The 27304-nt window shown below is 50.8% G+C and overlaps 1 protein-coding gene across 4 annotated transcripts in view; it reads right to left on the bottom strand.

Moving 5' to 3' along the window:
- Positions 1 to 27304, bottom strand: part of CEP290 (centrosomal protein 290) — a 1516454-nt gene that overhangs the window by 1155095 nt on the left and 334055 nt on the right. For all 4 annotated transcript variants that reach the window (XM_085653911.1, XM_085653913.1, XM_085653912.1 and 1 more), the window contains exon 19: positions 5574 to 5716. In XM_085653911.1, coding sequence (XP_085510037.1) covers positions 5574 to 5716 — 143 coding nt within the window. The remainder of the gene's footprint in view (positions 1 to 5573; positions 5717 to 27304) is intronic.

Genomic DNA, 27304 nt, shown 5'->3' with positions numbered 1-27304 from the left:
ACGCGCAGGGGTACTGCTAGCAAAACTTTCCGGTTCCAGTCTGACGCCTGGGAATATTCTAAGGTAAGGAAACTAGCACTAACGTGTCTCTTTCAGATAAAAACACACACAAGAGAAAGAGGAAGAAGTAAAGTGTTGCTCACTGGATATGGGGAGAGGAAGGGATGAAGTTAGAATCAAGATATTCTAAGGAGGGACAAAAGAATGAAGTGGGTCACATGCTTACATTAAAAGTTGAAAGCAAATGCTTAAAAGCCTGCAAAGGGTTAAATAGCTCCCTTACGCCAGCAAAGGAAGGATATAGCTCGTCTAATCAGAATACTGTGGGACTTATATGCTCCTGGGTAGAACAAACACAAGAATTGGCAACAACAGTCCTAGCCAACTGACAGCTAAGACCTAGCACGCACACTAACTCAGCCATCTATCTGTAAATTTGATGTACTCAATACTCCAACTGGCTTGAGGCGGCCGGCAATAAGTTAGCGCCCAAAAAGGTCTTATACTCCAATAGAGTATGGCCCTCTGCCCCATGGTACGTCCAGGAACTAAAAGATCAAAATCTGAAGTGTGAATTTTTAATGAGGAAGTGGAGGAAGGGATATAAAGCCACAGAAAAAGAAGCATATAAACTAAGCCTGGTGGCTTATAAACACCTCCTCCGGACAACTAAGAGAGAATTCTTTGCCAACCAGATCAAATCTGCCATAAATTCAGCTAAAGAGCTCTTCAAAATAGTCACTAGCCTGGCGTACCCTGGTACACCCAGTGTCCCCTCGAATCAGGAGCTTTGCGATGAAATAGCCAGATTCTTTTGCAGTAAGGTGGAGGCTATTTTCGCCACATTTAATGGTCCTACAACAGATGGAACACTGGGTGTCGGATTGAGATACAAATCTCGGTCGGGTATCCACTCGAGTTTTGAAGAGTTCACACCTTTATCCATCGGAGAGATTCATAAGTCACTGAAGTCTACTGAATCAGGCTCTCCTTATGATCCATGTCCGGTGGCGGTTTTAAAACTAGCCCCAGAACCCACTGTTATAACGCTGACCGCTATGATGAACGCGATGTTCAAGGAGGGACACTTTCCTAATGCCTGGAAAACCGCATCAATTTTACCTCTACTCAAGAAGCCCAATCTGGACCCGAAGGATCCCAATAACTTTCGACCTATCTCGTGCATTCCTCTGCAAGCTAAACTGGTAGAGAAAAGAATGAACGCACAACTAAGTACATACTTACGAGAGGCACAAGTATCGTATCCAACCCAATATGGGTTCAGAGCGGTGCATAGTACGGAGTCTGCTCTTTTAAAATCTACAGAGGAAATTAGGGCCGTACTGGATCAGGGAGGCAAGGCCGCAATGATCATGTTGGACTTGTCCGCGGCCTTCGACGCGGTCCATCATGAATTGCTGATGGACCGGTTGTGGGGATGTGGAGTCCAAGGCAAACCGTGGGAACTCCTGAAGTCCTTCCTTTCGGACAGAATGCAAACAGTGTCACTCGGCACATTCTGTTCTATACCCTTCTCATTGGCCCCCTTGATCAAATCCTTTGGATTTACTCTGACTTCGTATGCAGATGACACTCAGATTGTGGTGTCCCTGCTACCAGGGCAAGAGATGGGGACAGAAAAACGATTTCATAACTGCATGGAAGCAGTGGGTAAATGGATGTCCCAAAACTGTTTAAAGCTTAACTCTGGTAAGACTGAAGTTATTCTGTTTGGCAATGACCCCAAGGTGTGGACCCCAAGTTGGTGGCCAGCTTTGCTGGGCGTGCTTCCGATTCCCACCAGGAAAGTTAAAAACTTGGGAGTCCTGATTGATGATAAACTCCATTTCGAAGACCAAGTTAATTCAGTTGTCTCGGCTACCACATTTGCTCTTAAAACATGCAAGAAAAATATACAGTATCTACCTAAGGAAAATCAATGTACAGTAGTGACCGCATTAACTATGACGAGGCTGGATTATTTTAACAGCCTCTACCTTAACATTCAGGCGCGATTGCTGCATAGACTCCAACTTCTACAGAATTCGACCGCTAGACTGCTCACAGGGACAGCTAAATGTGCCTCTGTCTCCGGTGACATCAGAAAACTTCACTGGTTACCCATTAAGAAACGGGTGCAGTTTAAATCACTCTGTACTGTTTTTAAAGCTCTTCACGGGGCCGGTCCAGAGCATCTGAAGCAGCAGTTTCAGTGGTATGTCCCCAATAGACCACTTCGCTCTCTAGGAGCAAAATTGGTAACAGTCCCTATCTCTAGAAAAGCCGACTGGGGCGGAAGGAGTTTTCGGGTAGGGGCAGCCAAAGCTTGGAACGCCCTCCCTTTTCAGCTTAGAAATAGCACGGATCTACTGGCTTTGAGGAAAGCCTTAAAAACCTGGCTATTTGGCGCTTAATCCGTGGCCTCATCTGTGAGTTCCTTTGGGAGGTTTTGTAGATAGCGCCAGGACACCTTTGGGTAACAGTTTGCACTTTAAAAATATTATAACATAACATAACATATAGTAAATTAACACATTCAGATATTAACACAAGAACTATAGTCAAAATGTAAAGGCGGATGTTGAACTCACCGAAGATGTTTCAGAACCTTGATTTTAGATCAGGTCACAGTTTAGTCACATCTCAAACTACAGATTAATGAATTCCAATAACAGACCTGTTGGAGTTCTTCTGTCTGTAACTGTTGTCCACAACCTCCTGACTAATGTTTGCTTGTACTTAAGTCAACATATTGTAGTTGTGACATAAGTGCTAGTTTGTAGGTCAATGATGTGAAGACTAAGAAAATCAAAATCTTGCACAGGAGCAGGGTGATTCCTCAGTACAGAAACCTTTGATTCGTGTCATAGTGTTTACTAGCTAAATGTTTATCTGTAAAAAAATATAATGCACATTTACAGCAAAACTCCTAGAATCACCATTGACAGCAACATGGTTATGCTATGTCCAGTTTTTTAGGTTGAAGTACAACTGCCAAATTGCCTGTTGGAAATGGCCTTTTTTGCAGGGTTATCCCCAAACTTCTTGCTTTTTCCTTCTATTTTTTCTGACCTGTTCTTGTTGGCATTAGGACTCTGGGCACTACAACTGCGAATCCGTGCTAAAGTGCAAATGCTCTCTGTGTAAATTGTGAACAAGATTGGTTATCCATGATTGCCATATTTGATTTACTGTTAAGTCCCTAGAAAAGTGCACTGAGTGTGTCCAGGGCCTGTAAATCAAATACTTCCAGTGGGCCAGTAGCACCGATTATGCCACCCACATAAGTAGCCCTGCAAATGTAACTCAGACCTGCCACTGCAGTGTCTGCACAGAGTTTTAAACTGCCATGTCAACCTGGCAAAGACACCCCTCAGGTAGGCCCAAGGTACCCCCATGGGCAGGGTGCTGTGTACGTGAATGGAAGGACATGTACTGGTTTGGGTGACATTTGCAGATGGTGAAATACTTTGTATTTTGTTTTTCACTATTCAAAGGCTATCTGTCCCATAGGCTAACATAGGAGTTACTTTGCAACATCTTACAAGTAGAACTTTCCATTGGGACAAGATAGAGAAATTGAGTTTAGGCTCTCTGAACTCAGAATTTAATAACACATCGTTTTAATAAAGATGGTTTTTAAATTGTGTGTTTGAAAATGCCACTTTTATAACGTGAGCATTTTCATATTTAACCATTCTGTGTGCCTCTGCCGGTTTGTGGATTGACTGGTTTTGGAGTGACAGGGCCTGGGGATTCACTTTAGATAGCCATTTAGGGGGGTTGAGGTTTGCCTGGCCCTTCCAGGATGACTCAGAGCTGAGCTGAATAGACCTTGGCTGCATTTAGAGTAGTGGGAGGAGTTCTCCTTGCTTCTGAGTAGGCTCTGTCTCCGTTGCACAATGCTATCTCCACCTCCTGTGGTCATGCAGTACCAGAGAGGACAGAACTGGTATGGACTGGGCTCAGATACCCTGGCTACAAGATAATAAAGACAAAATGGGGTATAATTAGTGGACTTTAAACCCAGGAATTTTAGATCACTTCAGGGCTCGAGGAACCTTTGCCAAGGAGAAGAGCTGGAGATCTGTGTACTGTGTGGGGTTCGCCTGCAGTTGCTGCTTCTGCCAAGTAAAGGACAAAGACTGGAACTCTGCTGAGAAACCTGCTTGAAGAATCTCCAAGGGCTTGTGCTGGCCTACTGTTCTGAAGTCTCAGAGACATAAAGACTTTACCCCCAGCTCCCCTGAACTCTACTGCTCAGAGTTCTGACCTGCCAGGAGGCGCGTGTTCCAGTTTTTGGCCTCTGGAGGTTGTTACTGCTGTTGGGAGCTGGAAGAGACTTACAAGAAGCAAGAAAAACAATCTCTGACGCCATCAGCAACGCCGCGACCCGCACCGAGGCCTGGGGCACTGCTTGTGACATGCACGACAAACCACCCTGCCTGCACCGCAGCTCTGATGCCCTTCGACACCTGCAGTTATCAGCCTTCCCGACGCCAGCGACCGCACCCACTCTGTCACTGTCAGCGGCGACATCCAGTTATCATGTCACCGATAACTGCAGAGGGTGACTCCACAAACTTGCTGACTTCGCATCGCCAACTCAACCGACTTCCCCTGTCCTGGAATACACACGTCACCTCCGCGCGGACACAATGACTCGCCTCCCCGTTGCAACCAGAGGGACGTCCTCAGCACAGACGCCTCACCTCCACGACGCCATGTATCGTCATAGACTTCGTTTTTCAAGGTACTGTTTGTTTGAGGGTCCGTGTGACTCCATGCCCGATGCCGCGTATCTAAAGTTCCGCACCGTACTTTGGATTATTGCCTGTCAAGACAACATAATAGCCCCAGGTGAAGCCATTTGTTTGCTACAAGTTCTATTTTTGAAATAACTGTTCTGAAGTCGTATTTTACTACCTGTATGCTAGCTTTCTGTTGTTTTGGGTCTTGTTTAGTTTAGATAAAGATACTTTATTTTTCTAAACAGGTGCGGTGTTCATTTGTGGTGTTTGAGTACAAATACTTTACTCATTGCCTTTGAGATAAGCCTGTCTGCTTGTGCCAAGCTACCAAGGGGGTGAGCAGGTGTTATCTGGAGTGTGTATCCTGCTTTTCCTGACTAAAAGCAAGGTTTCCTACTTGGACAAAGGTGCATATCTCTGCAAACTAGAGACTCTCAGTTCTAACATTGTCAAATGTATATACGAGCTTAAAGTTTTATTTATTTTAATTATATGTCTCTCATCACCGTATGCAACCACTGACAGTTTTTCTTTTGAAAGTATAAAAATAGAGCCTCAGTGAGCGCATTCTACGAAAACACATATGCACACTCATAATTTATTTATATATATATATATATATATATATATATATACACACACACACACACACACACACACACACACACACACACCTATACAGACACACACACACACACATAATGTATAGTGTATATACTCGCACGAGATAAATACACACTAGGCATCATAATGTATTGGGAGAATAAAATGTCACTCAGTTTTATACATTATAATAATATGTCATGGTTGAGGAATACTTACATTAACTAATCGCTCAAGACTAGGAATTATAAGTGATGTCTCAGCTCCTTTAACAACAGGTTCTGTCTGCGCTACTTTTATAGCTTGCAATATCTCTTTCATTCCATTTTCGAGTTGTCTGTTTTCTTCAGAGAGTTCTTTCACTAAAAAAAATTTTAAAATTAAAAATCATATGTTAGCATTCTCAAATACATAACACAGGTACACAGTTATTTTTAGGGTAATCCAAATGTATTAGATTCCTGTAAGTCGGAAGGAAGGCAATGTCAGGCAGAATAGAGAGAAAGAAAGAGGACTTCAAGAGGAATAATAACTGTTATAAGTGCCCCAGATGTAAAACTTCTTACATTTAAAAAAAAGTGTAGAATGTTCTTATGGAAGGACGCTTCGCAATTTTCAAAAGGTCCAACCTATACTGTGGCAAATGCAAAAGCGTCTATTCTGTGAGTTCAGGAGCCAGGATGCTAAATTTAAAGATGAAAGATTGGGATGCAGGATCTGGCTCCAACCTTCTAAAGGAGATTCTATGGCAGGACCAGAGGCGAGGATTAAGCTGTTCTTTCTCCACTTTTATTAACAGCAGTCATTAGAAAACACAATAACAGAATTCATTTCCCACAGTTCCTTGGGGAAAAAGTCATAGTTCAAACTTCAACATTGTCCAATCACTTGGCTACACAGCGTCTCCATAGTCCCTTGTCGATGTCGCCTCCTCTTTTTCTTCGCTGCTCCAGCAGCTGAGTTAGGTGCTCTGGCCTTTAGCCTGTTTCTTTTCTGCTTATTGATGTATTTTTCATACGTACAATTGATAGCAGTGCTCGTTAAATTGGTTTGTGATAGTTTCTGTGGTATTTTATGCTAATTTTGTTCCACAGCCGCGGGAACGCTTGTCGCTCCTCCGGAGCCACTTTGTTCTTCAAAGAGCGCTGCGGCGCCCGGGGCTAGTAAGGTTTGGTCCTCCGACCACTAGAGGGAGTCGCCTGCTGTACGAGCTGTGATGCTATTTACAACATAACAATTTACAAGTGTGTGATACTATTAAGAATGATGCATCGACCAGTGACTCCATCTTGTGTACCTGACAAACAAGTTACCTACCTTCGGTAACAATATATCTGTAAGAGACATATATTAGTTTTAGATTCCTTACCTTAGGATTACCCCAGGTATCAGACTGGATCCAGCGAATTTTTCTCAGCAGTAGCCCTGCGCGTCGATAGGTGGAGTCGGTCCACTCAACGTTCGTCGTCGGCACAGCCGGGATGACATTGCATTATCTACTTAGACACCGCCCCTGTGCACTGACGTCACTTCTTTTACACGACATTCCACACCAGAGGTGCGGAGCCATGCAAGACAGTGACCACTGGTGCACAAAACTAAGACCCTAAAAGGGAGTCCCTTACTCTAAAAGTCAGTTCGCAGAACAGGGAGGATAGGTGGGGTGGTAAAGAATCTATAACTAATATATGTCTCTTACAGATATATCGTTACCGAAGGTAAGTAACTTGTTCATCTGAAAGAGACTATTAGTTATAGATTCCTTACCTTGGAATAGATACCCCAGCAATACCAACCCTGGCGGTGGGTCTGCGAACTAAGTTCACACCAGAAAGTCCTGGAGAACTGAACAGCCAAAGAAGCCGTCTCTCTGGAGTGGACTATCCAGGCAGTAATGTTTAGTTAACGTGTGCAGTGATGCCCTCTGGCTGCCTGGGAGATATCACAGCGGGAGACTCCACGTCCCAGAGCAGTAGTGGCTGCCATCGCCCTGGTGGAACGGGCGCACAGTCCTACCGGAGGCTCCTTTTGTGCCAAGGAGTAACGATCTTAATGCAAAGGACGACCCGTCGAGAGATGGTCCGTTTTTGCACAGCCTGACCTTTCTTGGCACCCACAGAGCCAACAAAGAGTTGATCATCCACCCGGAATTGTTTTGTACAATACAAATAAAATGATAACAAACGTTTTGGATCCAGACAGTGGAGTCTCTCCTCCTTGGAAGGATGCAGGGGCGGGAAGAAGGTGGGCAAAGTGATGGTCTGTCCTACGTAAGAGGTAACCACTTTGGGAAGAAAAGAAGGTCTAGTTCGGTTGGACAGCATGGAAAGAAGGTTTAGAAGATAGAGCCTGAAGCTCACTCACCCTACGAGCAGAGGTGATGGGAACCAGAAAAGCAGTCTTTAAGGTCAAGAGTCTGAGAGGGCAATTATGTAGTGGCTCAAAGGAGCACACATAAGGTAAGTTAAGACCAGATTAAAGTCCCACTGGGGCATTACGAAAGGAATAGGAGGAAAGAGGTGTGTAATGCCCTTAAGAAAACTATTTACAATAGGCGACTTGAAAAGAGAAGGCTGATCAGGAAGGCAAAGAAAGGCCGAAATGTCCGAAAGATAGCCTTAAGGGTGCCCAGAGCAGAGCCCTGCTGTGCCAAAGATAGAATGAAGAGGAGAACCTCAGAAAGAGGGGTAGAAAGGAGATCCACAGCCTTTGCTGTGAACTATGCTATAAATTTGTTCCATCTACAGGCGTATACCGTTTTAGTGGAGGGACACCTGGCAGCAAAGATGACATTAGACTTCAGGAGGAAGGTCAAAAGCTGTCAGCTGTCGCCGCTCAATTTCCACGCAAGGTGGTGGAGGCAGGACATGTTCGGGTGGACTACCGTCCCCTGCTGCTGCAACAGAAGATCCTCCCGCAGATGCAGTCTGATCAGAGGATCGATGGCCATACGCAAGAGCTTGGGATACAAGACTATTCTTGCCTAATTCGGAACCACAAGAATGACTTGGGCCCAGTCGCGCTTGAGCTTCTTCAGCACTCTAGGAAGAAGTGGTATAGGCAGAAAGGCGTATAGAACACCGCAATTGCACTCGCGACGAAAAGAGTCGCCAAGCGAGTGCAGCCTTGGAAATTTCAATGCGCAGAACTGCTGACATTGTCGGGGGCGAACAGATATAACCAAGGCTCTCCCCTCTGCTGGAAGAGACCTTGCACCACCTCCGAGTGAATTCGCCATTCGTGATCCATCATGAAGCGGAGGCTGAGTTTGTCCGCCTTGGCGTTCACAGAACCTGCCAGGTTTTGAACCACCAGGGACATGCCCTGATGTTCCAGCTACGTCCAAAGGCGAAGAGCCTCTTGACATAGGATCCACGACCCTACACCGCCCTGTCTGTTGCAGTACCACATGGCAGTGGTGTTGTCCGTGAACACCTGCACTACTCTTCCTCTGACAGAAGGAAGGAATATCTTTAAGGCAAGGCGTATTGCCCGGAGCTTCAGAAGGTGGATGTGGAGCCCCGGACTACGCTGGAGACCAGAGGCCTCTGATCTCCGCCTCTCCCATGTGGCCGCTCCATCCCAGGAGTGACGCATCTGTCACCACTGTGAACTCTGGTTGGGGAAGGGAGAGGGATCGGCTGTTGACCCAATCCTGGTCCGTTAGCCACCACTGCAATTGGTGTGCAGTGCCCTCTGAGATCTGGACGCAATTGGAAAGAGTCCCCTGATTCTGCGCCCACTGGAACTTTAGGTCTCACTGCAGAGCCAGCATATGCCACCTGGCATGATCCACCAGCAGGATGCAGGAGACCATGAGGCCCAGCAGCCTCAGGGTCATTCTCACCGAAATCCGGGATACAGGCTGAAATATCGCTGCTCGGGAGGATAAGCCCGAAACTGCGCTGTGTCCAGAACTGCTCCGATGAAAAGGAGCTTCGAGGGAGTCAGGTTTAACTTCGGGAAGTTGATAGTGATCCCCAGCGAGTGTAGGAGGTCTGCCATAGTCTGGAGGTGGGAGACGACAGCCTGGGTTGAGCTCGCCTTCAACAGCCAGTCGTCGAGATAAACAAGTTACTTACCTTCGGTATATCTGTAACAAACATTAGTTAGTTATAGATTCCTTACCTTAGAATTACCCCCAGGCATCAGACTGGATCTGGAAAGCTTTTTCGTCAGCAGTACCGCTGTGCGTCGGAAGGTGGCGTCGGTCTGCTCCGAGTCCGTTGTTGGCATCGTGGTCGCCGGGATAACGTTGCGGCAGCTACTAAGACGCTGCCCTTGCGCGCTGACATCAGTTCTGTACATGACTTTCTGCGCCAGAAACGCAGAGCCATGCAAGACACTGAACACTGGTGCACAAAACTAGGGCCCTGAAAGGATGTCTTTAACCCTAGAAATCAGTTCGCAGAAAGGGGAGGATGGATGGGGCAGTAAGGAATCTGTAACTAACTAATGTTTCTTACAGATACATCGTTACCGAAGATAGGTAACTTGTTCATCTGAAAGAAACACGTTAGCTATAGATACCTTACCTTAGAATACATACCCCAGCAATACCAACCCCGATGGTGGGTCAGGGAACCAAGACCACACCAGACAGTCCTGGAGAACAGAACGGCCAAAAAAGCAGTCTCTCCGAACCTGACTGTCAAGGCAGTAGTGTTTGGTGAAGGTGTGCAACGAAGCCCACGTAGCTGCCTGACAAATGTCATTCAGAGGAACTCCACGTCCCAAAGCAGTACTCGCTGCCGTCGCCCCGGTGGAATGGGCACGCAGCCCCACTGGAGGCTCCTTCTTTGCCACAGAATAACAGGCTCTGACACACAAGACGACCCATCGGGAGATAGTCCGCTTGTGCACGGCCCGACCTTTCTTGGCTCCCACGTACCCAACAAAGAGCTGGTAGTCCACTAGGAACTGTTTGGTGCTATCCAAATAAAAGGAAAGCGCACTTTTGGGGTCCAGACGGTGGAGCCTCTCTTCCTCTTTCGAAGGATGTGGAGGCAGAAAGAAGGTGGGCAAAGTAATGGTCTGCCCGATGTGGAAGCCAGTGAAAACCTTGGGCAGGAAGGATGGACGAGTCCTGAGGACAACTTTGTCTGGATGTACAGAGAGAAAAGAAGGCTTAGGAGAAAGCGCCTGGACCTCACTCACTCATCTGTCAGAGGTGATGGCCATCAGAAACGCAGTTTTGAGGTTGAAGAGCCTCAAAGGACAGTTGTGAAGCGGCTCAAAGGAAGCGCACATCAAGTAAGTTAAAACTAGATTCAAGTCCCAATGAGGCATAACGAATGGAATAGGAAGAAAGAGATGAGTTATGCCTTTCAAGTAACGATTTACAACCAGGGACTTGAAAAGGGAGGCTGATCTGGAAGCCGAAGGAAGGCAGAGATGGCCGAAAGATAGCCCTTGATAGTGCCCAGAGCAGAGCCCTACTGGGCCAAGGAAAGAAGGAACAGAAGAACCTTAGAAAGAGGGGCAGAAAGGGGATCCACAGACTTTGCTGCGCACCATGCCACAAACTTGTTCCACCGGCAGGCGTATACCGTCTTAGTGGAGGGACGCCTGGCTGCCAGAATGACATCACAAACTTCGGGAGGAAGATCGAAAGCTGTCAACTGTCGCCGCTCAATCTCCACGTATGGAGATGGAGGCTGGACAGGTTCGGGTGGAGGACTGTCACCTGCTGCTGCGACAGAAGATCCTCCTGAAGAGGCAGTCGGATCGGGAGATTGATCGCCATGCTGAGTAGCTCGGGATACCACTATCTTCGTGCCCAATCCGGAGCCACAAGGATGACTTGGGCCCGGTCGCGCCGAATCTTCTTCAGCACTCTGGGCAGAAGTGGTATAGGCGGAAAGGCGTACAACAGACCGCATCTCCACTCGCGAAGAAAAGTGTTGCCTAGCGAGTACCGCCTTGGAAATTCCAAAGCACAGAATTGCCGACATTGCGCATTCTCTTCTTTTTTGATAGTCCCCAGAGCAGAGCCCTGCTGGGCCAAAGAAAGAAGGAACAAAATGACTTCTGAAAGAGGGGCAGAGAGGGGATCCACAGCCTTTGCTGTGCACCATGCCACAAATTTGTTCCACCTGCAGGCGTATACAGTCTTAGTGGAGGGACGCCTGGCTGCCAGAATGACATCACAGACTTCAGGAGGCAAGTCGAATGAAATCAACTGCCGCCGCTCAATCTTCACTCAAGGAGGTTGAGGCTGGACAGGTTCGGGTGGAGGATCCTACCCTGTTGCTGCGACAGAAGATCCTCCCGAAGAGGCAGACGGGTCAGAGGGTCGATGGCCATGTTGAGCAGCTCGGGATACCATACTCTTCGTGCCCAATCCGGAGCCACAAGAATAACTTGGGCCCGGTCGCACCTGATCTTCTGCAGCACTCTGGGCAGAAGTGGTATAGGCAGAAAGGCGTACAACAGACCACATCTCCACTCGCGAAAAAAAGTGTCGCCTAGCGAGTACCGCCTTGGAAATTCCAAAGCACAGAATTGCCGACATTGCGCATTCTCTTCGGTGGCGAATAGATCTAACCAAGGCTCTTCCCACTGTTGAAAGAGACCTTGCACCACCAGTGAAGACGCCATTCGTGATTCATCATGCACTTGCAGCTGAGTTCGTCCGCCCTGGCGTTCAGGGAACCGGCCAGGTATTGAGCCATCAGGGTTATGCTCTGATGTTCCAGCCATGTCCAGAGGCGGAGGGCCACCTGACATAGGGTCCACGGCCCCACCCCGCCCTGTTTGTTGCAGTACCACATGGCGGTGGTGTTGTACGTAAACACCTGCACTACTCTTCCCCAGACATAGGAAGGGAATGCTTTCAGTGCAAGACGAATCTCCCAGAACTCCAGAAGGTTGATGTGGAGCCCGGACTACGCCGGAGACCAGAGGCCTCTGATCTCCGCCTCTACCATGTATCCGCCCCATCCCAGAAGGGACGCATCTATCACCACCTTGTGGTTTAGTTGGGGAAGGGAGAGGGATCTGCCGTTGACTCAATCCTGGTTCGTGAGCCAGCACTGCAAACGACGTGCAGTGCCCTCCGAGACCTGGACACAATCTGACAAATTCCCCTGTTGCCGTGCTGTGCACACTGAAACTTCAGGTCTCACTGCACAGCCCGAAAAGGCCACCGGGCATGATCGACCAGCAGGAGGCCAAGAGGCCCAGCAGCCTCAGGGTCATTCTGACCGAAACCAGGGATAGAGGCTGAAAGATCAGAATCATAGCACGAATATCCCGGACTCACTGTTCAGGATAGACCAGAAAACGCACCGTGTCCAGCACCGCTACGATGAAGAAGAGCTTCTGAGAGGGAATCAGGTGTGACTTCGGCACATTGATGGAAAACCCCAGCGATTACAGGTGGTCGGCCGTACTCTGAGGTGGGAGACGACTGCCTGTGGCGAGCCCAACTTCAACAGCCAGTCGTCGAGATAGGGGAAGACTGAAACCCCTGATCTGCACAGATGAGCTGCGACCACCGCCATCACTTTTGTTAACACCAGAGGGGCGCTGGTAAGGCCAACGGGGAGCATGGTAAATTGAAAATGCTCATGGCCTTCCGTGAACCGCAGGTAACGTCGGTGGGCCGGCAGGACGGGGATGTTAAAATACGCGTCCTGCACGTCCAACGCTACCATCCAGTCTGCCGGGTCGAGGGCAGACAAGACCTGAGCAAGCGTGAACATCTTGAACTTTTCCTTCCGGAGGAAGCAGTTGACGTCCCTGAGATCCAAGATAGGACGCAGGCCATTATCCTTTATGGGGACCAAAAAGTAGTAGAAATAACAACCACGACCTACTTCTGGGACAGAAACGTGCTCAATGGCTCCCTTGGCCAAGAGAGCAGTAACTTCCTGCTGGAGAAGGGCCAGATGATCCTCCGACACGCGGCGGTATCTCGTTGGCATGCTGGAGGGGTAGTCTTGAAGGGGAGGGAGTAGCCCCTTCGGACTATTTGGAGAACCTACTTGTATGACGTGATGGTGCGGCAGTGGGGGGGGGGTGATGGCGAATCCTGCCACTCACTGGCGTTTGATGGGCCTGAAAGGTCGGACTAGGAAGGTTTGGAGGCTCCCGCAGACTGGCAAGCCCGCTGGCCCCGGAACCACGACGGTTGTTCCCACGTCCCCAGCCGCGCGAAGGTTGGGTAACTTGCTGCGGCCTGTGGATCTGGGCAGGACGTAGCGGGACACCCCTTCCGTAGCCACGTAAGGGGCGAAAAGCTGACTGTGCAGGGTGGGTTGGAGAGGCCCAAGGACTTGGCCGTAGCCCGTGAGTCCTTGAAACGCTTTAGAGCGTTGTCTACTTTGTAGCCAAAAAGGCGACGGCCATCAAAGGGCATGTCTATCAAGGTGTTCTGGACATCCCCTGAAAAGCCAGTCGATCTCATCCAGGTGTAGCGAACGAAGTGCTACTGACGTTCAAATGGTCCTGCCCGGAGAGTCGGCAGTGTCCAATCCACAACGGATGGTAAACTTCGCCGCATTCTTCCCGGCAGCAACAGCCTGGGAGAGCACGGGCTCGGTCCTCCTCCGGACACTGAGGCAGCACCTGCGCAACTGTATCCCACACTGAGTGGGTAGAACAGCCCAAGAGACATGCGGTGTTTACCAACTGTAGTCCTAAGCTGGGGGAAGAGAACATTTTCAATTCCAAGATGGTCCCGCTTCTTGGATTCTCTTTCCAGGTGGAGCGGTAGGGAATGCGCTCTTGGAAGTGGAGGCTTGGACTTCCAAGCTCTCTGGGGTGTGGTGTTGGGAGAGGAAAAAGTGGGGTCGCCCGGAGGCAGGCGGACCCGTCGGGCTATCATCCTGTCCACGGGAGCCCCCGTGTTGGGCCTAGACCAAGTGCCCAAAAGGACATCGGTGAAGGTCTCATTAAACGGCAGCAAGGGCTACGAAGAGCTTGCAGCCGGTTGAAGCACCTCTGTCAGGAGGTTAGTCCTGACCGCCACCATAGGAAGCTTGAGGTTAAGAGCCTCAGCCGCCCTACGCAACACCACTGCATATGACATTCTCTCCTCCGTAGCCACAGTGGGAGGAGACAAAATGCCAAGGTCAGGGGAGGTGTCCAAACCACTGGCATCCCCCAGTTCCTCTCTCCAGACCTGTTCACTGTACAACTGGTCAGTTAGAGTGTCACCTGACCCCTCCCAGTCCTCCTCTTCATCCTCTGGGTGCCATTCTGGGCGAAAAGGGACCCCAGGAGAGAACAGGGGCACGAAAACCCCTCTCGACACCGGGTCCAGCGTTGGGAGACTCTGATCCAGCTCCGGTTCCGCGTCTAACGCAGTAGTGGTGCCAGAGGAAGCGGCGCCGGTGGATGGGTAATCAGGCCTGGATCCAAGGGGGGCCTGCGGAGCCGGTGGCGAAGGCCTACGTCCCCCCAACCGAGCCAGCAGGGCCTGAAGGCCCGCCGGCGGGATTCGGCCGCCCAAATATGGCATGCATCGCCTTGTAGAACGTACAAAGCTGGGCAGGAGTCGCTCTGGATCCCGGAAAGTGAAGGAAACGTGGAGCCACAGGAGGAGCCCCACCCGCGGCCCTCATCGGGTCGGCCGACCGATGAGGAGAAGTTGAAGAGCGGCGATGCTTCTTCCACTTCTTCTTATGCTTCGACTTGCCTAACCCAGAGTGCGAAGACTTTGAAGACTCGGACAAATGGTGTTGGCTCCGCAACCGGTCCCTCAACCTCCCTCGCGATCGGGACCTCGAACGGTGCGGGCTGACTGCCGGTGCTCAAGCAGCTTTCGGGGCTGCTCCCGCAAAGCCTTTGGCGCCATCGACTGGCAGTCGGAGCACGACTTGGGGTCGTGGTCGCGCTCCAGGCAAAATAGGCACATGCGGTGTAGATCCGTCTCCGACATCATCCGATGTCTCGAAAAAGAAGTCGACACAAGTTGAGAAAAAAATCTGTCAAAAAGTGACAGAAGGACCCGCTCTTCCTGGATCTACGCTGGCTGGCGTGGAAAAAGAAAGAACTGACGTCAACGCGTGAGGGCAGCATCTAAGTAGCTGCCGCGATGTCATCCCGGCAACAAGGACGGACGCGGAGCCGGCCGATGCCCCTTTCCGACGCGCAGAGGTACTGCTGATGAAAAAACTTTCCAGATCCAGTCTGACGCCTAGGGGTATTTCTAAGGTAAGGAAGCTATAACAAACATGTTTCTTTCAGATAGAGGAAGACAGGAACCCCCGATCTGCACAGATGAGCTGCAACCACCGCCATCACTTTCGTGAACATCCAAGGGGCGCTGGTAAGGCCAAAGGGGAGCATGGTAAACTGAAAATGCTCGTGGCTTACCGTGAACCTTTGTTAACGCCTGTGGGCTGGCAGGACGGGGATGTGGAAATAAGCATCCTGCAAGTCCAACGCTACCATCCAGTCTCCAGGGTCGAGGGCAGACAGGACCTGAGCTAATGTCAACATTTTGAACTTCTTCTTCCGTTGTAAGCGGTGGACGTCCCTGAGATCCAAGATAGGAAGCAGGCTTTTGTCCTTCTTGGGTACCAGGATGTAGTCGGAATAACAACCACAACCTACTTCTGGCACAGGGACTCACTCGATCGCGCCCTTGCCCAAGAGAGCCATAACTTCCTGGCGGAGAAGGGCCAAGTGATTCTCCGACATACGATGGAGTTTTGGTGGCATGAAGGGAGGGGTAGTCTCGAAGGGAAGGGAGCAGCCCCTTCGAACTATCTGCAAAACCCACCTGTCTGATATGATATTGTGCCAGTGGGGGAGGTGATGGCAGATCCTGCCCCCCACTGGCAACTGGCAGCCCCGAAAGGTCGGACATGAAGGTTTGGAGGCAGCTGCAGTGGGGGCATTGGTGGACTGGCCCGCTCTCTGGTTCCCGGACACACACCGCTAGTTCCCACGTCCCCGGCTGCGCAGAGGCTGGGTGGCTTGTGCGGCCCTGTGTGGAACGTGGTGGGGCACCACTTCCATGGCACCGAAAGGGGCGAAAGGCAGACTGCATGGGGCGAGAAGTCGCTGCAAGACCCAAGGACCGGGTCATAGCTCTAGAGTCCTTGAAGCGCTAAAGTGCGTTGTCTGCCTTGTCACCAAACAGGCCAGGGCCATCAAAGGGCATGTCCAAAAGGATAGATGTGACATCCCCAGAGAAGCTGGAGGTTCTCAGCCAGGCGTAGTGTCTCAGGGCTACTGACTTGGAAATCGTCCCACCCAGGGAGTCAGCAGTATCCAGCCCACACCAGATGGTGAATTTTGCTATGTTTCGACCTGCAGCAACAGCGCAGGCGAGCACAACCTGGGCCTCCTCCGGGTAACCGTGTCCCACACTGAATGTGTGTAACGGCACAAGAGTCCTAAGCTGGGGGAAGAAAACAACTTCTTCCCAAGATTTTCCAGCTTCTTGGATTCCCTATCTTGAGGAGCTGTAGGGAAAGTGCTTCCTTTCGAAGATGCGGCTTGGACCACCAAGCTCTCGAGGGTAGGGTGTTGGGAAAGGAAATGTGGGTGCCTGGTGCCAGGCGGTGGCGTAGGGCAATCATCCTATTTACAGGAGCCCCTGTGCTAGGCTTGGACCAGGAGCCCAGGAGGACGTCAGTGAGGGCCTCATTGTAAGGCAACAAGGGCTCCGAAGAGGCTGCTGCCGGCTGAAGTACCTCAGTCAGGAGGTTAGTCCTGATCGCCACCGTAGGAAGCTCAAGGCCCAAGGCCCAAGGCCTCAGCCTCCCTATGCAACACCACAGCATAGGGAGCTCCCTCCTCCATAGCCACGGTAGGGAGAGAAAGCATACCAAGGTCTGGGAAAGTATCCAGACCACTGGCATCACCTAACTCCTCTATCCAGTCCGGCTCTTCAAGCTGGTCTGCCAGAGGGTCAACAGACCCCTCCCAGTCCTCCTCTGGCCACCACTCAGGGCGATAAGGAACGCTAGGGAAGAACATTGGTACAAAAGTCCCCTCCGGCGCCAGTACCGGCATCGGTCGACTTCGGTCCGGCTCCGTGTCCAAGTCGAGGGGGAGGCCGTGGTCGACACCGGCCGGGTACGCAACCGGCATCTCGGAGGTGGCGGGGGCGTCGTCAGAGTGATCGGTGCCGGGGAAAGTACCGTGAGGTCGACCGGCACAGATCCAGGTCCAGGTCCAGGCCTGGATCTTTGGGGGGCATCGAGTCCGAGGGGCCTGACGGCGAACGGGTGGAGTCCGGCTGCCCAAAGATGGAATGGAGGGCTCCGTAAAAGGGACGAAGCTGGGCAGGGGACGCTCCTGCACGGGTAAAGAGAGGAAAGCTGGGAGTCATCCCAGAAGGCTCCAAGGGCGGGGTCGGAGGATGACGACCCTCCACGTCCCATCGGTCAACGGACGGGGAGAAGGCGAAGAGCCTTCTTGTGCTTCAACTTACCCAATGGTGAAAACTTTGATGAGGAATGATGGTGGTGGCTCCGTGAACGGTCCCCCGACCTTCCTCTTGACTGGGACCTCGAGCGGCACAGAGCAGACTACAGGGCCTCCAGAAGGTTTCGGGACCGTTCCTGAAAAGACTTCGGGTTCATGGCCCGACAGTTTTGAGCACAACTTCGGGTTGTGGTCGCGCTCCAAGCACCAGAGGCACACAAGGTGCGGATCCATGACAGACATCAGCTTGTGATAGGTGTTACAAGGCTTGAAGCAGGACCGACGATAGGACGTCACTACGTGCACCAGGAGTCTAACGACTCGAAAAAGATGTCGACGAAAGTTGGAAAAATTCTAGTCAAAAAGGGACTAAGGGAACTGCTCTCTCTGGATCTGCGCTGGCTGGCGCGGAATAAGAAAGAAATGACGTTTAAGTCGATACCGCGACATCATCCCGGCAATCACGACACCACTGATGAAAGCGGAGTCGACCGACGCCACCTACCGACGAGCAGGGGTACTGCTGACAGAAAAAATTGACCGGATCCAGTCTGACGCCTGTTGTTAATTCTAAGGTAAGAAATCTATAACTAATAGTCTCTCTCAGATTCCATTTTCTGTGCTCTCAAGCAGCCGCAGGGTGAGGGGGGTTGGAGGTATGTTTTTGCTCTTCATTTGTTCTCGCTCCTCACTGTTAGGAGTAAGCTGGAACATGTTGCGTGGGATGCGAAAAGTGTGGAATGTACAGCTCTGTCTCGGAGTCAAAATACAGGGACCTGGCCAGCTTTTGTCTTGACCCTGACACAGACCAGTACGGCCAGCTCAGTTTCCGTAACAGAAGAAGGTAGGGTTTCTAGAAACTTCTCCTAAGGTTGAGTAAGAGGTATTAAAAGAGGGAAATCACTGTGGAACAGACGTGTTGCTGCAGGGAACTTTGAGGGTCCCGATCGAGACTTCTGCCTGGCTGTCAAGAGCTCCTCAAGTCAAGTTGGCCAGAATGTTGACAGATTGTTCGGTGATGTATTCTTTTTACCTCTCGTGTATTTAAGTTATACGTTTCTCTGCTCCATCTATATTTGTCATACAATTTTTTTGTTCTTTTGTGCCTTTGTTATTTGAAAATATTACCTTTCTGGTTGGTATTTGGTAATCTGCATTAATCAATAAATGTTGCCTTCCATCGAAAAGCGTTGGCCTAATAAATATATGTGTTTCATTTTCAATGCACCTGAATTAGTTTCCTTGCCTTGTTGTGAGTGCGGAGTTCTCTGAGTTGGCCCGCATTGTCAGTTTCAGATTGCAGCACGGCCGGATGCTCAGCATCGTCAGTTTCCAAAAAGCCCTGTTTGCCTGGAGCGAGACACCGTGATTGGTTCAATACTATTTCAGTGTTTACCGCCCTTGTTGCATTTGCGGACACCACCCCAGGCAAGTCCATTTACCCCAAAGTTTGCAAGGGATGCGAGATATCCACTGGGCCTGGTACCCTATATTAAGCTCCCTGGGCTTCTATCTGGGACTGAGACTCCCATCCTTTATAAACTCTCTTACACTAGCTGGGACCCCCAGCATTGGTGCTATTACCTAACTGTGCCTTTTTTCTTTACCCTTGATCAGAATGAGTACCTCTTCATAGACGATCATTTCAGCGGGTATGTGGACGCCTCCATCTCTAAGGTGGTCTTGCAGGAGATGGCCCCCCCTAGAGAGGAAATCACTGCTGTGGCAGAGCGCTGCTTCAAACCGCTCCCTGGGAGGGAAGACGTTTTAGGACTTGGACCCCTCGTACCTACGGGCAGGCCTGAACCACCCGCACAAGTGCAGAAGAGACATGGAACCAGGCGTTGACCCGAGCACTTTTTTTTTTAGGTCTCGTCTGACCCAGCGCATGCGCTGGTCTGGCAAGACTTATTGAGAGGGCTCCAAAAAGTGCTACCAGGCCAGCCTAGAGCCACAGTGCATGTGCGCGGGCGCTTTACCGCCATTACTTTCGGTTTCGCGGCCGCACGACCGCTTTGATGTTTGATCGTGATCGCGATCACTTTTAATTTCGCGGCCGCACTGCCGCCTTGCACAGCCAATAGGTCTCGCTTTTGGGACCTTATAAGTATTTAGTTATACAACTGTTGCATGGCTAAACACTTATAAGGTCCCAAAGGCGAGACCTATTGGCTATGCCAATGCTTGTTTAATTTGTTTATTAAACAGCTGGCACATAAGGATCATACATCACATAACAATTCTTCTCCACCTCCAAGAGCTAGAAACGAACAATGATTCAGTGCAAGTCTGGATTCCCAAGGAGATACCCCGTCAGGGGGGCCCAAAAGTTCTTCGGACGGGAGGCAGGAGGTAGTTCCTCAGCATATACACCCAACTGATCCCTATAATAAAGCAAATTCCGGATCCACCTCCGTCAGAATAGTTTTAGCACCCCAACACTGCGCCACAGCCCGTTTGGCAAACAGGGTAGAGATGGCCACTAGCCATGTATTACAGGGCTTGAGTTTCTGCACCCATCCCAGCAGACACACTGCCGGAGAACACTCAACAGTTTCCAGCACTACAGCACTCACCACTTTCACCCAGAAGTTATATACTCCCACGCAATTCCATGCTAGACGTAGAAAATCTGCATCCGCCTGGCTGCAGCGCACACAGCATGCATTATCCCGCAACCCAAACCTTTGCAACTGTAACGGTGTAGAGTAAAGCTGGTGTAAATATTTGAAATTAATAATGCACAGATTGCAGTTCGCCGTCAAGCGGCCCGTTAAGGTACAGCAAAACTTCCAGGAGTCTATCGAGAACTCATCGCCCAAGAGGTTCTTCCATTTAGAATAGGAGGGTGATTCGGTAAGATCAGTTTCCCTTAGGGATGCATTGTATAATTTGGTAAAAAGACCACTGCGCTCTGCACTCGCCAGCACCGCTTGCAGTGCCAGCAGAGTGCGCGGCTCTGTCGCGTACGCTGGGTACACTGCGCGAATTGCTTGTCGCACCCGTACATACGTGAAGCGCAGCATCATTTCGGCATCCCGCCCGCCCTGGAGGTCCGACAACGCACGAAAGTGACCCTGGCCGTACAAGTCTCCCATAAACCTAACCCCCACTTCACTTAGAACCTTCAGAGCAGCAGGCTCACTCACTGCCGATATACCCGGGTGAGCAGCAAGGGGGAGCCTTGGGGCATAAAAATACTCCAGATTCACCCTTTTAGCCAAAGTTTGCCATGCCCAGGCCGTGCAATGTACAGGGCTGATTTCCCCCACGTGAACCCCCTACTCCGCCCATCAAGGCTTCAGCAGCCAGAGGCACCGGGAGCATGAATCCGCCTCAATAGCAGTATGTGGTTGAAATTTCTGCAGAAAATGTACCAGAAGTGCGCATACTGCGCCTGTGCACATAAGTAGTACAAACGCAAATCAGGAGCTTCAAACCCACCGCGCTCAAACGGCTGAACCAGTAGACTCCAGCTGCAGCAGGACTTCTTACCCCCCCCACACAAGCGTTGACATGATCGACCGCAATGTATTATCAACGCAACATTCAGCCGAATGGGAACATTAACAAATAAATAAAGCAGCTTGGGCAAAAAAGCCATTTTTATGATCGCGATGTGGTCCGCCAAAGAGAGAGGAAGTTCAGCCCAGCGCTCGGCCTGTTCCGTAATCGTGGTGACAGCACGACCATAATTGGCGGTTATCACAACCTCCGGGTCCCTGTGCAGGCACATCCCCAGGTACTTGACAGGTTCGGTCGACCACCTCAGGAGGGATTCAAGATCTATCTCCCTGATACCGGCCGTGAGCGGGAACACAGTATATTTGGCACAGTTGATGCCCAGACCAGAATACCTTTCAAACCGTACGTACTCACGCAGTAGTTCCGATAAATGTATAGCAGGATCACGGACGTACAAGAGCATATCATCTGCATACAGCGACCCCACTAGGGGTCGCTGTCAAAACCGCAATGCAGCCTGCGCATGCCTCTGATGCAGCTTGCACGCCAGCGGTTCAAGGGCTAGCGCAAAAAGCATAGGCAACAGGGGACATCCCTGTCGTGTTCCACAGAGGATGGAAAACCATCAGATACTCAGCCATTGACTCGAATCCGGGCCACCGACGCATTATACAGCAGATGAGTCAATTTTTAAAAAAAGGCGGCAGGCCCATTCGTTACAAGATAGTGAACATGTATTCCCACTGGAGTGAATTAAAAGCCTTGGCGGCGTCTAACAGCACCGCCACAGCCTGAAAATTATGCTCGAAGTAGTGTAATGTAGAGAAATACAGTACAGAGGTTATGCGATGTGGAGCGAGATTGCACGAACCCCGATTGGTCCGAAAGTACGAGTTTGGGGACTAATGGCTGGAGTCTGGTTCCTATCATCTTAGCCAGAATCTTGGCATCGATATTTATGATAGAAAGTGGACGGTAGGAGTCACAGGAGTTTGCCGCCTTGTTGGATTTTAAAAGAAGCACCAACAGGGCCTCCATAAGAGGAGGCAAAGCACCCGAGTCATACGCCTCTGCACAGATTTCCAGCAGCCACGGTGCAAGCTCATCAACATATGCCTTATAAAACTCACTGGGGAGCCAGTCTAGCCCCGCCGCTTACCAGGTGGGGAGGGACATAATAGCTAACTTCACATCCTCTACATCAAAAGGCAGCGTGATGTACTCGTGGTGCGCCGAGGACAACTATCCTATCATTAATTTCTATCATTAATTTCTGCCGCAGGCGGAGAGGTGCGCTTCCTATGCAGATTTGAATAAAAGTACAGCACCACCCTGCTTATTGCCGTGTTATCGTAGTGTGTCATTCCCTTCCCGTCCAGCAGTTCGGTAATATGAGCCTGGCTGCACGGTGCCGCCAATTTCTGAGCTAATGAGCGACTAGGACGACCACCCTCTCCATAATACCGAGCAGTGCTACGGCGAGATCTAAACAACATTTCCTAAACGACAGTGTCATTATGTTCAGTAACAAGGTCGCGGCTCTTTGAAAGAATGTCAGGAGCGGGATTCTGGACGTACCCACTTTCTTCTCAGGGAGCTTAGTAAGGTGGGTCTCCTGCAGCAATGCGACCTGCACATGCATCCTATCTAGACAAGCCATCACCGTTCGAATTTTCTTGGGGCTATTAAGGCCACGGACATTCCAAGTAAGGAACCTTAATTTACTACCCATATCTCACGGAATAGACTAGTATGGCAAAGAGAGATATACAATAGACCAAGCATATCGTGTCATGAGGGTCGTCCAACACATGCCGCAGATTCCCAACTCCCACCCCCCAGTGTACCCCCCACCCACTTCGGCTGCCCCAACTTGACAAAGCCATCCAGAGAATGACTGAACAACCCCCATTACAACAACCTAAGATTGTGATGTGGAGAACTCCCATATAGGGGGCATCAGAGTGCTACTACCCTCCCATCACGTAAGAGGTGGCTGATCAGGTCTAGAACCTGTGTTACAATACACGTTCGGATACTAAAACAGAAGGCTTCCTTCAACATACATAAAACACAGTTGAATATGCCAGGCCCAATATTATCAATGGCAGTGTACATATACCCCAACATATAAGGACGGCAACCAGTACGAGAAGTATAGAGCCAACATACAAAGAGCCCTCAGAATCTTTATCAATCATCCTCCCCTCGTTCAACTGTGGCCTTGCGCCGTTGTCTCTTCAGCTACTTAGCGTGCTCCATCGCTGCCTTAGGGGCAGAGAAAACCTTGAAATTCCCCTATGGCCCCACACGGAGACGCGCTGGATACAGCATGGTATAGGGAATGTTTTCAGACTGCAGGAATGTTTTAACCGCCCCACACTCCCGCCTCGCAGCCTGGTCGGCGACAGTAAAATCAGGGGAAAAAGACAACGTGTTCCCCTGATGGGAGATGATACCCTTCTCCCTAGCCAGCCGTAGGATAGTATCTCGGTCTTGATAGTTCAGTAGACGAGCTATTATGGGACGAGGTGAGGCCCCAGGGACGAGGCACCCCGCCAAAGATCGGTGGGCGCGCTCCACGGCGAACATGGAGGATAGATGCTCGGGACCAAAGATTTCCGAGAGTAGGGTCTCTATAAAGTGCTCCATTCTCCCAGTGTTAAGAGACTCGGGCAGGCCCATATGCGAATATTATTCCTCCTGGACCGGGCCTCCAAATCCTCATTCTTGGCCTGTATGAGGGTCAGCATCTTCTCCATATTGAGGGCCTTCCTCGTTACCTCCCCAAGGCCATCTTCCGAATTTGAGACCCTCTGCTCCACCTCACCCACTCTTGCAGATTGTTTTTCCAATTGGGAGGACATATGGTCTAGCCGATGATTTATGGTAGCCATACTTCTCTCTATTGCCTGGAGGCTTTTTTGCATGGCCAACAACGTGGCCTCCAGATTAGACGGGCCATCCCCCTGTTCATCAGCGTCAGAATCGGAGGCCGCCTTTTGTTGGGCCCTGCCCGATTTTCGCGCCTCGAACATGAGGCGGGCTGCGTTTTGTCTGGTTTTCCCATGGCAAGCGTAGAGGAGGGCACAAGATCAATAACCACGCAGGAGCAGTCCAAAGCAGCCGACCCTGAGCAAGGTGTTCACAGTGTAGACCAGCGAGTATAAAACCAAGGGCCCCCAGAGAGCCAGTGGGTCAAACTTACAGGCGGCAGGTAGAAATAAAAAAAGGCACAGTTGACACCGCCAGTCCCCCCAGCGAAATCCTGCAATGCAGTCTAAATATGGGCAGCTGCAGCACAGAGGGCAACGCACAAGCGGCTGGTTATAAGCAGATCAGTCCCGCAACAGGTGCCCAAGAAAGATCAAGGGCCAGCCTCGCCCATTCACAGAGTTTCAAGAAGTCAGCCAGGCCTCCGCAGGAACCTCACTCCAGCATGGAGATACGAAGCAATGTAGACGATACTACCCCACTACAGGGCACAGAGATGAGGCGTACAGCCAGCAGGGCTCCAAATCCCAGAATAGGCCGCCACTCCAATGGACCACCCGGGAGCCAGTCAGCCATCCAGCGACAGGCAGCAATGCACATGTGGCCTACACTCCCAGGCCCGAAGAGCAGTACAGCAGGGACCGGCCAGATCACGCAGAGGAGGGCCCACCTGCTGCCGCGCCCCCAACGCACGAAGCGCAGAGAGAGAGTCCCAGGGCGGGGAGTCCCAAGCAGCGAACACCGTCAGGAACACGCAAGCCGCAGGCGGTGAGCAGCGACCCAAAGCCCTGGTCAACACCCACCTTCGCAGCAGCGGGCCGAGGCCTTGGCCGCCCCCACCTACCGCAGCCCGCGGCGGGCGCCGCGAGTCCACCTCCAAGTCCAGTAATCCCCAACAGGTCTCACAGCACAGCCAATCTGCAGCCGACGATCAAGGCCAGCAGCATCAGATTCGCGAGGAGAGGCCGCGATGCCCCCCGCAGTAGTAGGTCAGTCGCTCCCGCTAGCACACCGCACCGTCCGCTCTCAGGGTGGCCAGCCGACACAGGCACAGACTCCGGGCGCAGATAGCACTGGATTGCCGCTTTCTCCCACAGAGCGGCAGTCGATAGACAGGCTACTCCCGCAAGCAGTTCAAGTCACCATCTTGCACTCGTAACGAGCGAAGCACACTTCGCCGACTTTCTCGGTGCCAAAACGCTCGCCAGCCGCACTTCCCGGCTCAAACTGTAGCAGGGATGTCACTGCACAACGGCCGGCAAAAAAGGAACTTGGATGCCTCTGTAGATGGTCGATAATAGACGGATTGCAGATCAGCCGGGCGGAGCTGCACTAAAGTACGGCCATCTTGCCAGGCGCCCTCTAGCGCCCCATCGACCCGAGCACTTTTGACAGACTGAAACAGGCATTCCTGGACTATTATCAGTCCACCTCACTATACCCCACATAGCATGGTCTTGCCGAGCTTGCTAGGACAAGCTTCTGGATATTGCACAGTCCCCCGCAGCCCCCGCGTTGCGGGGGTGCCCCACGCTCCAGGGGCCCCCTCAGCGCAGAGCCAGTAAGCACTACACAATACACATCTGTGACTGTCTGGGATTTTTTTTATAGGTAATTAATTAATAGGTAGGGGTTACATAACTTACGTTACAATACACCCGCTCTAGACTTCATAAATTAAAGGGAGGGGGTCGTGCTCTCGGGGCCCCCTCAGCGGAACCAACAAGCACTACACATCCTTGACCACCTGGGATGGGTAATTAATTAATAGGTAGGTTATGTAACAAACTTATGCTCGCTCTGGACTTGTCTTCATATTTCATAAATTAAATGGTAAAAAAAAAAAAGATAATGGTGCGCACTGCGCAGCGTGCAGAGTTCCCTGCCGCTGCGTCTGTGCGGTCTTACTCTTCACCCTCAGGGTGGGGCTGCTGACTAATAATTGGCATGCACACTGCAACTCGCGCAATTCAAAATGCGCGTGACTGGCAAGGCTCGGAGGCATTCCGGAGGCCAGAGACGATTAGAGGCACAGTGCCGCGGCGACCACCGGCCATAATTTTATTATTTCTATCCCCTGGCTAGACTTGTTTGCCCTGTCTTCGGCGGCCCGTGCAGGTGAATCTGTCTCTTCCAGTCCAGTCCCAGTCCCAGGTGGAATGGAATGGGAGGGATGCATGCATCGTCGTGGGCGGTCGGGCCTGGATTAAAAACCAAAGTTAATATAGGCCCCGGCCCGGTACAGCACAATGGAGACTGTGAAGATACATATCTCCAGTTACAGTGAGAGCGGAGTGAGGTGGCTGGTGGTTGCGGCTTGTGAGCCAGTCGCGGGTTGCCCATGGCGTGGCTGCAATAAATCAACATTTTTAATCATGATGATTGTCACCGTGACAATCATCATGATTACAATTTTTGACTTATTGCAGCCACGCGACGGTGCGCACAGAGCAACTGAACTGCATCATGGGGCGGGCCGGGGGCAGCCAGGCCGAGATAAAGTAGGAGTAAGGCCCCGGGCCCGGTTCGGTTCTGCCAGGGCGCTGCGCAATGGAGATCATGATGACGATGATTCATTGCCCAGTTTGTGAGTGAGAGCGAGGTGGATGGTGGTTGCGGTTCGCGCACCGTCGTGTGGCTGCAATGAATCAAAAATGTAATCATGACAGGTGATTGTCACCATGACAATCCTCATCATGATCACAATTTTTTAACTACAAACTACAAAACTGTGCAGCACGGCTCCTTATACAGGGCCATAATCGGGAATCCGCAAGACCGCACATCGCCTCTCTCCACTGGCTTCCGGTTGCGGAACAAATTCAGTTTAAGGCACTGTGCATCGTCCATAAGAATCTTTCGGCTAAAGGTCCACCGATCCTTCGATCTATCATCTCCCCCTATCACCCCAAAAGATCTTTGCGCTCCGGGAATAAACATCTGGCAGTTGTTCCCAGGATAAATAGATCTCGGAGTGGTGGACGCATGCTCTCATATACCGCAGCAAAATGTTGGAACCAGCTACCTAACTACATTCGTCTAGAGGACAACTATCTGTCTTTTCGCATACTCCTGAAAACTTTTCTGTTTCCATGATGTCTGAC

Source organism: Triturus cristatus, chromosome 4_1 (genome assembly GCF_964204655.1).
Source record: "Triturus cristatus chromosome 4_1, aTriCri1.1, whole genome shotgun sequence".
Lineage (NCBI taxonomy): Eukaryota > Metazoa > Chordata > Amphibia > Caudata > Salamandridae > Triturus > Triturus cristatus.
This window is presented reverse-complemented; position numbering and strand designations above follow the sequence as displayed.